Raw genomic sequence first — 13,405 nt, 5'->3', positions numbered from 1 at the left:
CCTTTAACTTTAATTATATAAATGTCAAAGACATTTACAAGTCAGCATACATCATGTTTGAAATTGGCTACTTAATCTTTATTTAAATAATGAAACCAAATATATATATATATATATATATTATTAATAAAGTAAAAGTTAATAATATATTAATAAAGTAATATATATTACTGGTATAAGAACTGTCATGAAGAGACACTGGATTAAATATTTATTCTAATCTCTGTGTGGAAATAGGCATGTAAAAGCATGTAAACTGTATAATGCTGTATAATGAACTTCCAGTGGTAAGTGGTTTAGCGCTAATAGAATAAGGGAGGAGCAAAAGGTTTTAAGACTGGGTGGGTCACACAAACAGGGAAATGAGGGTAGAGAGAGAATCCTGTGAGAGAGGTCTTTGTGGCTTTGCAGCTGAAGCCCCATATTATTCTGACTGATGTTAGTCTGATGAACTTTTTTTGTGACTGCAAGAAATCACTGAAATCAATTAAAAAGTTTTGGAGTTTTAAATCCTTCTTTTGATAAATATTGTATTGATCTTTTTCTTGTGTGTGAACACTAAAATAAACTGCTGCTTTACACTGAAACTTACTTGGAAGGCTCTGTGAAGTCCATAAAAGCAAACCCAATGTCTCATTTACTGCTCAATGTCATGCCACTTCACCACAGTAGACCTCAGAAATGATTTGTGTGTAAAAAGTCCAGTAATAAATGAATATATAATAATGATTAAAATGTTGTTGCTATCAAAAGAAAACATCTCCATGCAACTCCAAAATATTAAGTTCATAAGAGATTGAAAAAGCCTTCATAACTTTCAGTGGAAGTCAGTATGAAGAGTTTATTCCAAGAAATGTTGGAGCATTTCTATTGGTCCATTCATCATGAAATTTTCACACATTATGAAGGGCAGTTACTATTCAATTATGTAGAAAATAAAAAAAACCTACAGTGACCATATACAACAAGGAATAAACAACCTAAACACCCAATTCACTGGACAGATCATTTAGAATCATTGACTAAAGATAAAAGCCTGCGATCATGATCTACAATACAGCCATAATCATTAAAAGACTATGGAGACACCTCATGTACGGTTGTGGAAAAACGCCTTAAGACCACTCTACAAATCACTCTACAAAGAACACCTCATACCTGTGTATTATCTCTCATTGAGATATATGTGCTTGATCTCTGCCCTTTGCCACTTCTGACTATATTTAAATTTGTAATCAGAGAAGAAATATGAATATTCATATACAGTCATTACAGGTTGAACCTTTTAAACAAAAGAATGCTTTTAATTTTCAAAATAATCAGTGCTTGACTCTTCCAAATCTCGAAAGTCGATCTGGTCTATGGCTCGTTTCACCCACTTGAAGTTGGGGTCCACACAGATACGAAAACCTTTCTTGGTGGTAAACCTGCAGAAGATACAAGATTAAGGGTAATGTACACTGAAAAAGATGTCATTTCAGCAGGAATAGGACAAAACAACCCAAATGATGCAAAGTCACTATGGACCATGAACTATTTAGTTCTAAAAAAAAAGGTTTTTTCATTTCAGATTTTTTAATTAATTCCGAGAATGAAAACTTACACAACTCCTGGTTTTGGACACTCAGACCTTGTGTCTATATATGATGCGATGGATCTTATTGGGACTGGTTTATTGTAGAAATTAAAACAACAATCCTCTGGTGCCTTTACATCTGTATGGATATATTAAACATTAAAATAAATTAAGCAATTTAAAAATCTTTTTATGCCTTTGAATAGGGAACACAAACAAGTAAACATGTATGCATAATGTAAATAAAAACACATTGCAAATATGTGGAAATAATTTAAACCCTATATTCAATAAACAAAAAGTAAAGAAATTTGTGTTTGGTAGATTATTTCTTTGTTGTAACAATGCTTCTTGGCCATAAATCTTATACCATTGGAAGCCTGTTAATTTCCCTTTTAAGTGGTGCCACATTTGTAAGGAGCATGCATTTTAGGGATGAGCAGTAGAGCTGAGTATGTGGGTTGCTTCCATGAAAAATTTGCCAAGTCCTTTCTGCCAATGCCAAACAGCTTATTCTGCCATTGACTCATTTGGTGTATGGTGGACCGAATGATTGAAGCTTTAACAATTTATTAATTTAACAAACAGGAGCCTCAGTAGCATGTGGAAGAACAATACACAGCCACAACAGCCTGGCACCTCCTGCTCATGCTGGTCACCAGCCTGGTCACACACTGCCATTGTTCAACCAGTATTTGTCGCAGGTCAGCCAACGTGGTTGTGTTGGTCACTGTGGCACGAACAGCACACCCAAGTGTTCAATGGGTTTGAGGTCAGGACACTAGCAGGCCGTTCCATCCTATCCACTCCCACATTCTGGAGGTATTCTCTGATAAACCCCGCTCTGTGGGGGCTAGTGTTGTCATCTTGGAGGATAGAGTTCGGTCCCAGACTGTAGAGATATGGGATTGCCACTGGTTACAGAATTACATCTCGATATCTCTGCATTGAGATTTCCTTCAGTGATGACAAGCCTAGTTTTTCCAGTGAGGGAGATGCTGCCCCACACCATCACACAGAATAAGCTGTTTGGCACTGACAGAGAGGATCTGGCAATTTTTTCTCAGCTCTACTCCTTATCCCACAAATGCATGCTCCTTACAAATGTGGCACCATTTAAAAGGGAAATTAACAGGCTCTCCAAAGGTATAAGATTTATTGCCAAGAAGCATTGTTTCAACAAAGAAATAATCTACCAAACACAAATTTCCTTACTTTTTGTGCTATGTTACAAAAAACAAAATTTCAAATGTTGAAGCTGGAAAATGTAATTATTTTTTTAAATATATGTAAGTAACGGGTTCTAAAAAAGTTGGGATAGGGTCAAAAAGACTGGTAAAAATGAGTATATTTGGCAAGAGGCCAATGACATTTAGAAATTAATATGGGAAGGGGTGCAGAGGCAAATAATACAACAAATCAAGAATAAAATTTCTCAAAATAAAATAGCAAAGAACCTCAACAGCTACAGTAAATAATATCATTATAAGATTAAAGAAATCCAGAGAAATCCATCTTTGTGTGACGTTCGAACTCTCCACTGCATCCATAAGTGCAAGTTGCAACTTAGAAATGCAAAGAAGGAACCACAGGACCCCGAAACTGTCACCTTCTCTGGGCCTGAGCTCATTTAAGTTCGACTGAGTTGAAATGTAAAAGTCTCCTGTGGCCCAGCAAATTAAAATTTGAAAATCTTTTCAGAAATGATGGATGCTGTATCCTCCAGGCCAAGGAGGAGTGGGAAAATCTGGCTTGTTAAAAGTGCACAGTTCAAAGCTGGCATCTTTAATGCTATGAGAGACCATTAGTGAACATAGCATGGGTGACATACACATGTCTGAAGGCACCATTAATGCTGAGCAATATATAAAAGTTTTGGAACAACATGCTGCCATCCAGACAACGTAATTTTCAGGGAAGACCTGAAAGTTTCAGTAAGACAAGGCCAATACACATTATGCATCGATTACAACAGCATGGCTCCTGAGTGAAAGGAACATTCTGTAAAGGAGGCCCTCAGCTTTTGAGCAGCTGAAAACCTACAACAAGCAAGGGGAATGGGAAAACATTTCTCTTTCAAAGCTATAGTGACTGGCCTCCTCAAACATTTATATAATGTTCTTAAAAGTACAGGTGATGCAACACTGTGGTAAACAAGACCCAGTGCCAATTTTCTGGAATTTTCAGATTTTGATTCACCAGTGCAATGGAGATTGTCCTTGAACTGATGGTTTCTTCAGTAAAGGCTTGCATAGGCTTGTATAGTCTTGTATAGAACCTTGAAAACTCAAGTTGCATTTTGAGTGGACAAATGGCCTTTGTTTTATTAAATGATACTGTTTTGTGATGAGCAACCTGTTGTTAATGGGTCTGTGAAGGAATGGTTCTGTTTAAAGCCAAAAAGAGTTAATCTGTTGTTATTACTATTTATTACTATTACTGTTGTTAGAACTATTTGTGTTAAGAGAGCACTAAGGTACCAACCTATTAGTGGTAGGTAACAGACGTATGTTACAGCAGAAATTATAATTTAAAAAGTGTAAAGGGCAAACATCTGAAAAGTGCATTTTTTTCTCTTACTGTGGCCAGCTGTGTATGACTGCAGACAGATGAGCACCAGTGAACCCAGCAGAAATGCGCAGTAAGTCTTCGGCATGGCTGCAGACTGGACTCTTCCGGTGAAAAAATTAGAAATGGTGTGACAAGAGCTATGATGATGATTGCAGAATGTGTGAATATTCTAGGTGAGTTTTCAGCATTTTATGAGCGTATAAAAGGGTGTGTGTGTGGTGTGTGTGTGTGTGTGTGTGTGTTGGGGCCGGGGGGGGGGAATGTTGGGTGAGGGTGCGAAGTGTTCACCTTTACTGAGGGAGAGAAAAAATGTGCCGCATCTACAGGATATGGTGGTTTTCAGCTTCAAACTAAGCAACAGAACAGCAAAATGAGCACTCAGTACCCCATCTTATTAACAATTTCAGTAATACACTGAACACAAGATTTAATCAGGATTCTGAAAAGTCTTCATGCTGCTAATTTTTCACTTCAGCACTGTGAAAGTGTCCTTTTGTTTCAAAATGACTAAATCAGAAACAACATTTCGGAAAATATAAATGCACAAAACAGAAAACAGCTTTGTAATTACACAGTACACTGCAAGGTTCAATGTTGTTTATTTATATGACTTCTGGGTCAATAGATATAAGCCATGTTTCAGAAAAAGTAACAGTTAACTGTGCAAATTCCTGTCTTGTTAATAGGCCAACACAAAGAAAATAAAAATAAAAAAATTACAATTGCACTACAGGACTGAAATTGTGCATCTGAGTAGTGACGCATTTAAATCCTCTGTGTGTTTTTAACTGTTTATTTGCTTTGTTCTACAGAAAGTATAGTTAACAGTGGTGGGAATAGACTCCACACATCTGATAGCTCAATGCCTCAAATATCCTACACAAATAATATTACATGTAATAGATGAAACTACATTCATGCAGGGAAGTACATGCAGGTTATTGTAAACCAAAATTTTCAGTATTGTAGACCGTCACCAATTACATCATCACTATTTCCCAAGACATGTGTAGACAGGTGGGGTGTGTCCTTTTGGTAAATAAAACAGCTTTAGACATGTGGTAGATATCACATCACCAGCACTGTAAATATACAATGTAACCAATTCATGTCAAACAACTCTGACTGAAAAAATAGGTGGAAATCTGTTTTTAAAAAGCAGTATAAAAACCTGAATATTTTAAAACAAACACACATTCTGGTATGGAGAGAAAAAAGAAACGGTTTAATGCAGAAAAATCGATTGCAGCTCACTGCAGGCTGTGTGGTTTCTATGGAGCAGTGAAGGGGCAGCTCAGTGGGTTGAATGTAAATCAGGTCAAATTTTACCCTCTGCTCTCACTATGGGTTTCTCCCCCACACACTGCACTATAAGAGAGACACAGGCACGCAAAACCTGAGACTGTTTTTCCCCCGGTAGATGGGCTCTATGAAAAGCTGAAGGGATCAACACACACTATGTGTGGGTTTATACTATCAAAGTGGGCCTTGAACATAGCCCACTTCAGAGCACAATGGGTGACTTGCCTTCCATAATATTTCCCAAGACTGGCAAGGCCTTGGGTAGAGGGACAAGGCATTTTCTGTAGGGGAATGTGTACTCAACATTGAGGCTATGATGCAGAGTTCTCTCTTCAGGACCACCAAGGAGAAGCCACAGCAGTGGACACAGATCTAGCTCTGCAAGTGCCTCCTGGGTGTGAAGAACTCACTTGCAGATGATGCATTTTGAGGAATTTGAGGGCTTTGGTGACATGAGAAAGAAGCAGGCTGTATTCACAGAAAAGCAAGAATGAGAAACAGGAGGGTTGTCACTGGTATATATATAAAATTACTCTCAGATTTCCGCTGTGATTGGTCTCTAAGTCCCTTGCCAGATATGATGTAATTGGTGCTTCAGTCATGATAAAAAAAAACAATGAATGTTTAAAATATAGCCTTAAACACTTGAGTTGTCATTTGGTGGGCAGTGATTTCCTCTAGTTGTGCACCCAGTCCACAGTACCCGGAATACCCTGAGTATAAGATGCAGTACCTAATTTACTTTTAAATATTTTGGTTGTTCTAACACATCTTGCAATTCATAAGCAAATTATATATTCTTCCTGTCTCAGTCACTTTCAAGCACATTAGTTAGTGGAGGATCTACAGGTAGTTCAGTTTTGGCTTTTATATATATATATATATATTTTTTTTTTACCTAGAATATTGTACATATAACTATATACAATTGTCCTTTCAAAAATAAAAAATAAATAATAAGTAAATAAAAATATCTGATGCACCATTGACTGCCATTTTTTTAAATCTTTTTTTGTTTCATGATGTATATTGTCTGCTTTGAGCTTACGCATTGAAGGTATATTGATGCTGTCTTATAGATAAAACATTTAATAATTTTTTAGAGAAAAGGAATGTTCAAATGTTGAGAAATTGTTTTGCATCTGCTTTTATTCTTGCTACAAAAGGATACACAGCATTAGCATTAAAAATGTTCAAAGGACAAAAAAAAGCACACATACATTGTTAATATTTTCATTTGAGTAATAATTCCAAATTTTAAAGTTATAGTAGAATTATAACACAAACTTTAAAGCAGAGACTATACAATAATCTTCCAATAAATGAGAAAAGGGATGATTTTCTTTCCACCCAGTTAAGTTTATGATTGATTTACAGACATTCTCAAACAACGTTGGATCAATTTCCAAAATAATTTTCATCAAGATTTTTCATGACCCGTCGCACCCAGTCATTGCTAGGGTCCACACACACCTTCACGTTTTTCTTGGTGGTAATACTAAAAAGAAAACAAAATGTGTGTGTTACTCTAAAATATATTGTGATAATTCAATAAAAGATGCCTGTGGCTTCTACTGCTATATAAAGTTGCAAACTCACATCAGTCCAGGTTTGGGACATTCACTTCTTGTAGCTGTGTACATCTGGCACTCAGTGGAATTTGTTTGGTATAGAAATTGAAACAGCATGCATCTGGAGTATTTTGATCTGTATGAAAATAATTTTAATCATCATCATCATCTTAAACTTATAAATTCATTCATTTCCTGTAATTGCCTTCACCATGTTTGTGTTTGCAGCAGGTCCAGATGACAAACTATGACATTAGCTATGACAAAAGCTATGACAAACTCTAAACATTAATATGAAATGAATATATTTTTGATAAAACAGAGGAAATCTTCAAAACCAATGCCATTCAACACCATAATAAAACATCTAAAAAGCTTACTAAATATTTAAAAATGTAAGGTAACATCCATTTAATATAAGGTATCTAATTGTTATTTGGGAATATTTATATTAATTTACTCAATTAGTCAATTAGTATTTGTTCATTAGGAAATTTGGGCACAATAAATATATAAATAAATAAATAAAAAGCTAAATCCATTAACATACAGAAACATAATATGCCTTCTGGACAATGCCAAAATCAAGCATGAATGTTAACTTACGTTGTCCCACCACACAGGACTGAAGGGCCAGGATGACAATCAGACCCAAGAGGAGAGAATGACAACAAACACTCATGACTGTGGCTTCAGCTGCTGGAAATGATGCTCAATGATATGAAGAGAGCCTTAATGAAACAAATCTTCTCTTGCTCTTATTTTATAGGCAGAAAAATGGGTGGTTGAAATTTGTGTGAGGGGATTCTTTGAAGTGGACTAAAAAAAAAGCCATTTTCACAGGAAGCTCATCTTTGGTTATCAGCTTAAATGAAGTGTGTACAGCTGTGGGTGCTTGTGTTATGTCCACAGACAAGCATGAAATTAAATACGATTCTTAGGTGAATGTACACATGAGTCTCAAGGCATAACATTATAAATATATAATGCAAGCATTTGTTAGAGAAGCATAGAGCCTATGGAGGAGTACCCATGTTTTCTGTAGTGATGGAGCTCTAAGCATCCAGCTCCATTACCTGACCTCATTACTAACCCTATTGTTGAATGCCATCAAATTTTTCAAAACAATGTTCCAATATCTAGTTTAATGCCTTCCCATAAAAAAAGATTCCAACAGCAACAAAGAGGGACAAAATACCTAGCATTTATTATTTCTAGATTTCTGAAGAAAGTGTGAATACCCATATACATTAGTTATAAAGTGCATGCTGTTAGGAGATGGCTTTAGACAAATAAAAATACACAAACAGCTGCAAAATTTTGCCTGTTTTTGTCCATTTTAGTGTATTTATGTCAATACATAAGGTATAAATATCACAGCATCCACCCGTCTGATCTAGGTGAAATTTGGCCATGGATTTATGTGGGAACAGACAACAGAATTAGTCCAAAATCCTGACCGACATTGGGCAATTGCTACAGTCAGTATTTGTCAGGTTCAGCATTGGCCATTTATCAGAAATGCTGCTCATGTTTCCAACATTAAAATTAGCCATATCTCTTTTAAAATTAACGTGGATATGGATCATGCTTCCTGTTATGCACTGCACAGTCTCTAAAAACTTTGCAAATTAAAGTCTTATATAAAGAAATTACATAGTATTTCCTCACTGGCCAGTTTGCTTTAAGTTCACATTTTCAGACAAGTAACCTCAGAATTGGACTGGATGTTTATAAACATATTTAGACAAAGCATGAGTGATAGAGTTGGAATCATCTTCCTGGGTGTGTTTATATGGGGGTTCAAAGCTAATGATGTATCCATGCAAGAGTACTAACATGTTTTGTAAGTTTTGTGCAAACGTATCCTGAAGTGATGTGACAGTATTTGGCTATACAACTGTGCAACAATTTAACAAACAGAAACCTTTTGACTTCAATATGATCCTTCTATTTTTAACTCATTAAATACACATCTAAAATGTATTATGCTTAAACACGCCATGTTTGGAGTTGGCTGCTTAAGTAATGCATTTGGAAAAACTCAAGCTCCTTTTAATTTGTCTTTTGTGTGTAATAAAGGGCCAAACTGATGTAGTAGGTGTGGGGACATCAGTTCGATGGACATATCAACCGAGGAGTTATATATGTAAGACCCTATATATATTTTAACAAAGTAAATGGATAATAATGTGAATAAAGTGTAAATGTACCTGAATCCTATAGGAGTGGCAGCACAGGCTTTTCAAATTATGATTATTCATTCATTCAAGATATTAATTCATTCATTGTCCGTGATCATTTCCAATTCAAGATCTTGGTGGGTCCAGAGACTACCAGGAACCTCTGGGCACAAGGCAGGAACACACCCTGGAGGGGGTGCCTGTCCTTCACAGGTCAACACAAACTCACACCTATGAACATTTTTGAGTCTCCAATCCACCTACCAACATGTGTTTTTGGACCATGGGAGGAAACCGGAGAACCCGGAAGAAACAGACACGGGGAGAACACACCAAGCTCCTCACAGACAGTCACCCGGAGCGGGACTCAAACTCATAACATCTAGGTCCCTGGAACTGTGACAGTGACACTACCTGCTGCAACTTTGTGCTGCACTGAGAGATGCTATGTTTAAAATAAATAATAATGAAAATTTAAACAAAATGAAAAGGTAATTAAAAATAGAAGCCTATGAGAACTGATCTACAAAATAGCCAATGTAATTTTAAAACCACTTTGCAGTCTCCTCACCTACAATTGTGAAACATAAAGGCATTAAGGCATTTACTACATAATTCTGTCTACAAAGACCATCTCATACTAGTGTATTATCACTTATTGAGATTATCAGTTCTTGATCTCTGTGCTGGGCGGCACGGTGGCGCAGCAGGTAGTGTCGCAGTCACACAGCTCCAGGGGCCTGGAGGTTGGGGGTTCGATTCCCGCTCCGGGTGACTGTCTGTGAGGAGTTGGTGTGTTCTCCCCATGTCCGCGTGGGTTTCCTCCGGGTGCTCCGGTTTCCTCCCACAGTCCAAAAACACACGTTGCAGGTGGATTGGTAACTCGAAAGTGTCCGTAGGTATGAGTGTGTGAGTGAATGTGTGTGTGTCTGTGTTGCCCTGTGAAGGACTGGCGTCCCCTCCAGGGTGTATTCCCGCCTTGCGCCCAATGATTCCAGGTAGGCTCTGGACCCCCCGCGACCCTAAATTGGATAAGCGGTTACAGATAATGGATGGATGGATGGATCTCTGTGCTTCACCACTTGTGGCTATATTTAAATTTGCAGTCAGAGAAATGATATAATAAGCATATGTATTGAATTTACATGTTAAACATTTTGAACATAATAATGCTTCTCTTTTCAAAAAGATTTTTTATTGAAAAGTGAAAGGCTTGTCTGAAAGAGAAAATCATAAGTAAAAGCAACATATACGTCAATTGAGTTTATTTACATCATGTTAAGATAGTTATGAAAATTATAGCGATGAAAAGTGCATATGGTAAAGAAAACAAAATCTCATTACAGTATTGGAGACAGTATTTAATCAGTGTCTGACTCTTCCAAAATTCGAAGATCAATCTGGTCTATGGCTCGTTTCACCCACTTGAAGTTGGGGTCCACACAGATCCGAAGGCCTTTCTTGGTGATAAACCTGCAGAAGATACAAGATCAATGTTAATGTACACAAATTTGCAATCCATTTGCAAATGATGCAAAGTCACTATGGGACTATGAACAAATTAGTTCTAAAAGTTTAGATTTATTTAAGAAAGTCAAATTAATTAAGAGGGTGAAAACTTACACAACTCCTGCTTTTGGACACTCAAACCTTGTTTCTTCATACCCAGAGATGGATTTTATGGGGATTGGTTTGTTGTAAAACTTAAAACAGCATTCCTCTGGTGCTTTTGCATCTGCATGAATAAATTAAACAGTAAATGAAGCGAAAGAATTAAAAGTCTTTTCATGTTACAATACGTGGCACACAAATATCTAAATATGTACAAACCCTTTTTCCAGAAAGGTTGGGACAATATGCAAAAATGTAGACAACAGCATGCAAAGATGTGCAAATCATTTAAACCAAATATTTAAAAGACAAACACTATGGCAAATGTGGGCGCTAAGAAATGTAATTTTTTGTTGTTGTTGTTGTGTTTTAAACAAATATATGCACATTTTTAATTTCAGGCCAGTGACATGTTCCAGAAAAATTTGGGTATGGGCAACAACAGACTGGTAAAAATAAATAAATAAATTAAATTAAATTAAAAAAAAAAAGTTTCTTTAGTAGCTGAAATCCTACAACAAGAAACTATGGGAAAGCATTTAAGTTTCAAAGCTACGGGGTCTGGTATTCTCCCTTCTGAAACAGTTTGCAGTGTTGTTAAAAGAATAGGTGATTTAACACAGTGGTAAACAAGTCCCAATTACAATATGTTGTTGACATCATGTTCAAAATGGACAATGGGCTCAAAAAATGTTGTCTTTGTATTAATATTAAATAAAAATATAGGGTTTCAATTATTTGCACAACATTCCATTCTGTTATATTGACATTTTGCACAGTGTCACAAATGTTTGGATGGGATTTGTAAATTAAAAATCACATGAGAGAAGTGATTCAGATTTTGATTTGCCGACTCAATGGAAATGGTCCTTCAACTCAAGCAAAATTTGCATCAATGCACGGCTTTTGTCATAGAAAATGGTACTGCTTTATGATGGATGAACTATTGTTAATGATTCTCTGAAGAAAGACTTCAATTTTAGGCCAAAATGACTCCATCTGTTGTTATGAGACAAATAACTATTTTTTGTTAAGAAAGAACTTAACAAATTCAGCAAATTAGTGCCAGCTAATGAACTCTGTTACAAGAAAGGAAAACACTAAATGTCATAGATACACTGTAAAAGAACAAAAATCTGAAAATTGAATTGGTTTCTTACTGTGGCCAGCTGTGTATGACTGCAGACAGATGAGCACCAGTGAACCCAGCAGAAATGCACAGTAAGTCTTCAGCATAGCTGCAGAATGGAATCTTCGGGTGAGCAAGATTAGAGATGATGAGAGGTGTTATGATGAAGATTACAGAAGGTGAAGTTTCTAGGCGAGTTCTCAGTGTTTTATGAGCGGATAAAGCGAGGGCGTAAAGTGTGGTTTGGGTGAGGGGACAAATGTTTACCTTTACTGAGAGAGAGAGAGAGAAAAAGACAGAGATGTGCTGTGTCTACAGGAAATTGTGGTTTTCACCTTTAGACAAAGCGACCGAACAGCAAACTTGAGCAACAGGTACCCCACAACTCATCATTAACTCTTTCAGAAATACACAGAACACAAACTTTATTCATGGCTCTAAAATGTCTAAAGAACTTGCATTCATTCAATTTCTGTAACTTCTTATCCAGTTTAGGGGCATAGTGGGTCCAAAAGCTGACCTGGAATCACTGGTGGCAGGCCGAAAACACACCCTGCAGGGCACACCAGTCCATTGCAGGGCAACAAACACTCAATCATAGGGACACTTTTGAGAAACCAATCAACATATCAATGTACATTTTTGGATCGTGGGAGAAAATCAGAGCACCCGGAGGAAACCCATGCTGACATTACTGTGCAAGAGCCAGTGCTCTTCATTTATTTCTATACTGGGCCAATTAGTATTAGTCAAACTTCAGATAAAGCTCCATTTAAAAGTGTACATTGAAAGAATCTATAGAAAAAATTCTAACACCTGTGCCAGATCCGGTAGCACACCAAAAGTGTTGTGGAAAAATCATCAAGGAATGTGGGGCTGTTAAGAGACCTATACTGAAAAAAAGGACAAAAAAAGAACTTTTGTATTACAACACTGAAACAGGACATCTGAGATACGATGTTGTAAATCCTCCAAATACACATTTTCAGTTTATTTACTTCATCCTAGATAAAGCATAATTTAAAGTGGTGGGGACAGCCAGACGTCTGAAAGTCAATGCCTCTAAAAGTGCCCCCTTACAGAAATGTATTACATTAATTGGATGAAATTACATGAAATGGTTTCCCAAAGCTTGAGATATTTTAAGGTTTTATATTATTAAGCGTTTGGTGTTATACAAATATATTTAAAATACATGTATGAAGGAAAAGTATATGCAATCTATAGTAAGGTAAAATAGTCCATATTTTAAAACGACCACTTCAAATATATACACTCTCACGAGACCTGTAGACTGACAGTGTATTTTTTGTACCTTTCATATCATCGCCACATCGCATCGTAAATCAATATGCAAATTTCTGTTCAGTAAAGCCAATTTACATCAAAGCACCCTGACTGAATATTTATACCTGAACTATGTAGAAAAAATTGTTGTACTATTATTTTCCCTTTTTATACA

At 36.4% G+C, this 13,405-nt stretch overlaps 2 protein-coding genes and 1 long non-coding RNA gene across 3 annotated transcripts; all 3 read right to left on the bottom strand.

Annotated features, from left to right (window-relative positions):
• Positions 1-701: 701 nt before the first annotated feature.
• LOC136707154 (C-C motif chemokine 3-like) lies at positions 702-4,360 on the bottom strand. The gene is made up of 3 exons (XM_066681073.1): positions 4,157-4,360; positions 1,604-1,715; positions 702-1,427 (listed from the first exon to the last, which is right to left on the bottom strand). Exons 1-3 carry the CDS (start codon positions 4,230-4,232, stop codon positions 1,304-1,306), a joined length of 312 nt encoding a protein of 103 aa, XP_066537170.1. The 5' UTR covers positions 4,233-4,360; the 3' UTR covers positions 702-1,303.
• Positions 4,361-6,595: 2,235 nt separating this feature from the next.
• Positions 6,596-7,751, bottom strand: LOC136707789 (uncharacterized). The gene is made up of 3 exons (XR_010804246.1): positions 7,627-7,751; positions 7,049-7,156; positions 6,596-6,947 (listed from the first exon to the last, which is right to left on the bottom strand). It is a non-coding gene; the product is annotated as an uncharacterized lncRNA (long non-coding RNA).
• A 2,656-nt stretch (positions 7,752-10,407) lies between these two features.
• LOC136707788 (C-C motif chemokine 4 homolog) lies at positions 10,408-12,200 on the bottom strand. The gene is made up of 3 exons (XM_066682044.1): positions 11,975-12,200; positions 10,827-10,938; positions 10,408-10,676 (listed from the first exon to the last, which is right to left on the bottom strand). Exons 1-3 carry the CDS (start codon positions 12,048-12,050, stop codon positions 10,565-10,567), a joined length of 300 nt encoding a protein of 99 aa, XP_066538141.1. The 5' UTR covers positions 12,051-12,200; the 3' UTR covers positions 10,408-10,564.
• Positions 12,201-13,405: the final 1,205 nt, after the last annotated feature.

The sequence above is a fragment of the Hoplias malabaricus genome, chromosome 9 (genome assembly GCF_029633855.1).
Source record: "Hoplias malabaricus isolate fHopMal1 chromosome 9, fHopMal1.hap1, whole genome shotgun sequence".
Classification (NCBI taxonomy): Eukaryota; Metazoa; Chordata; class Actinopteri; order Characiformes; family Erythrinidae; genus Hoplias; species Hoplias malabaricus.
This window is presented reverse-complemented; position numbering and strand designations above follow the sequence as displayed.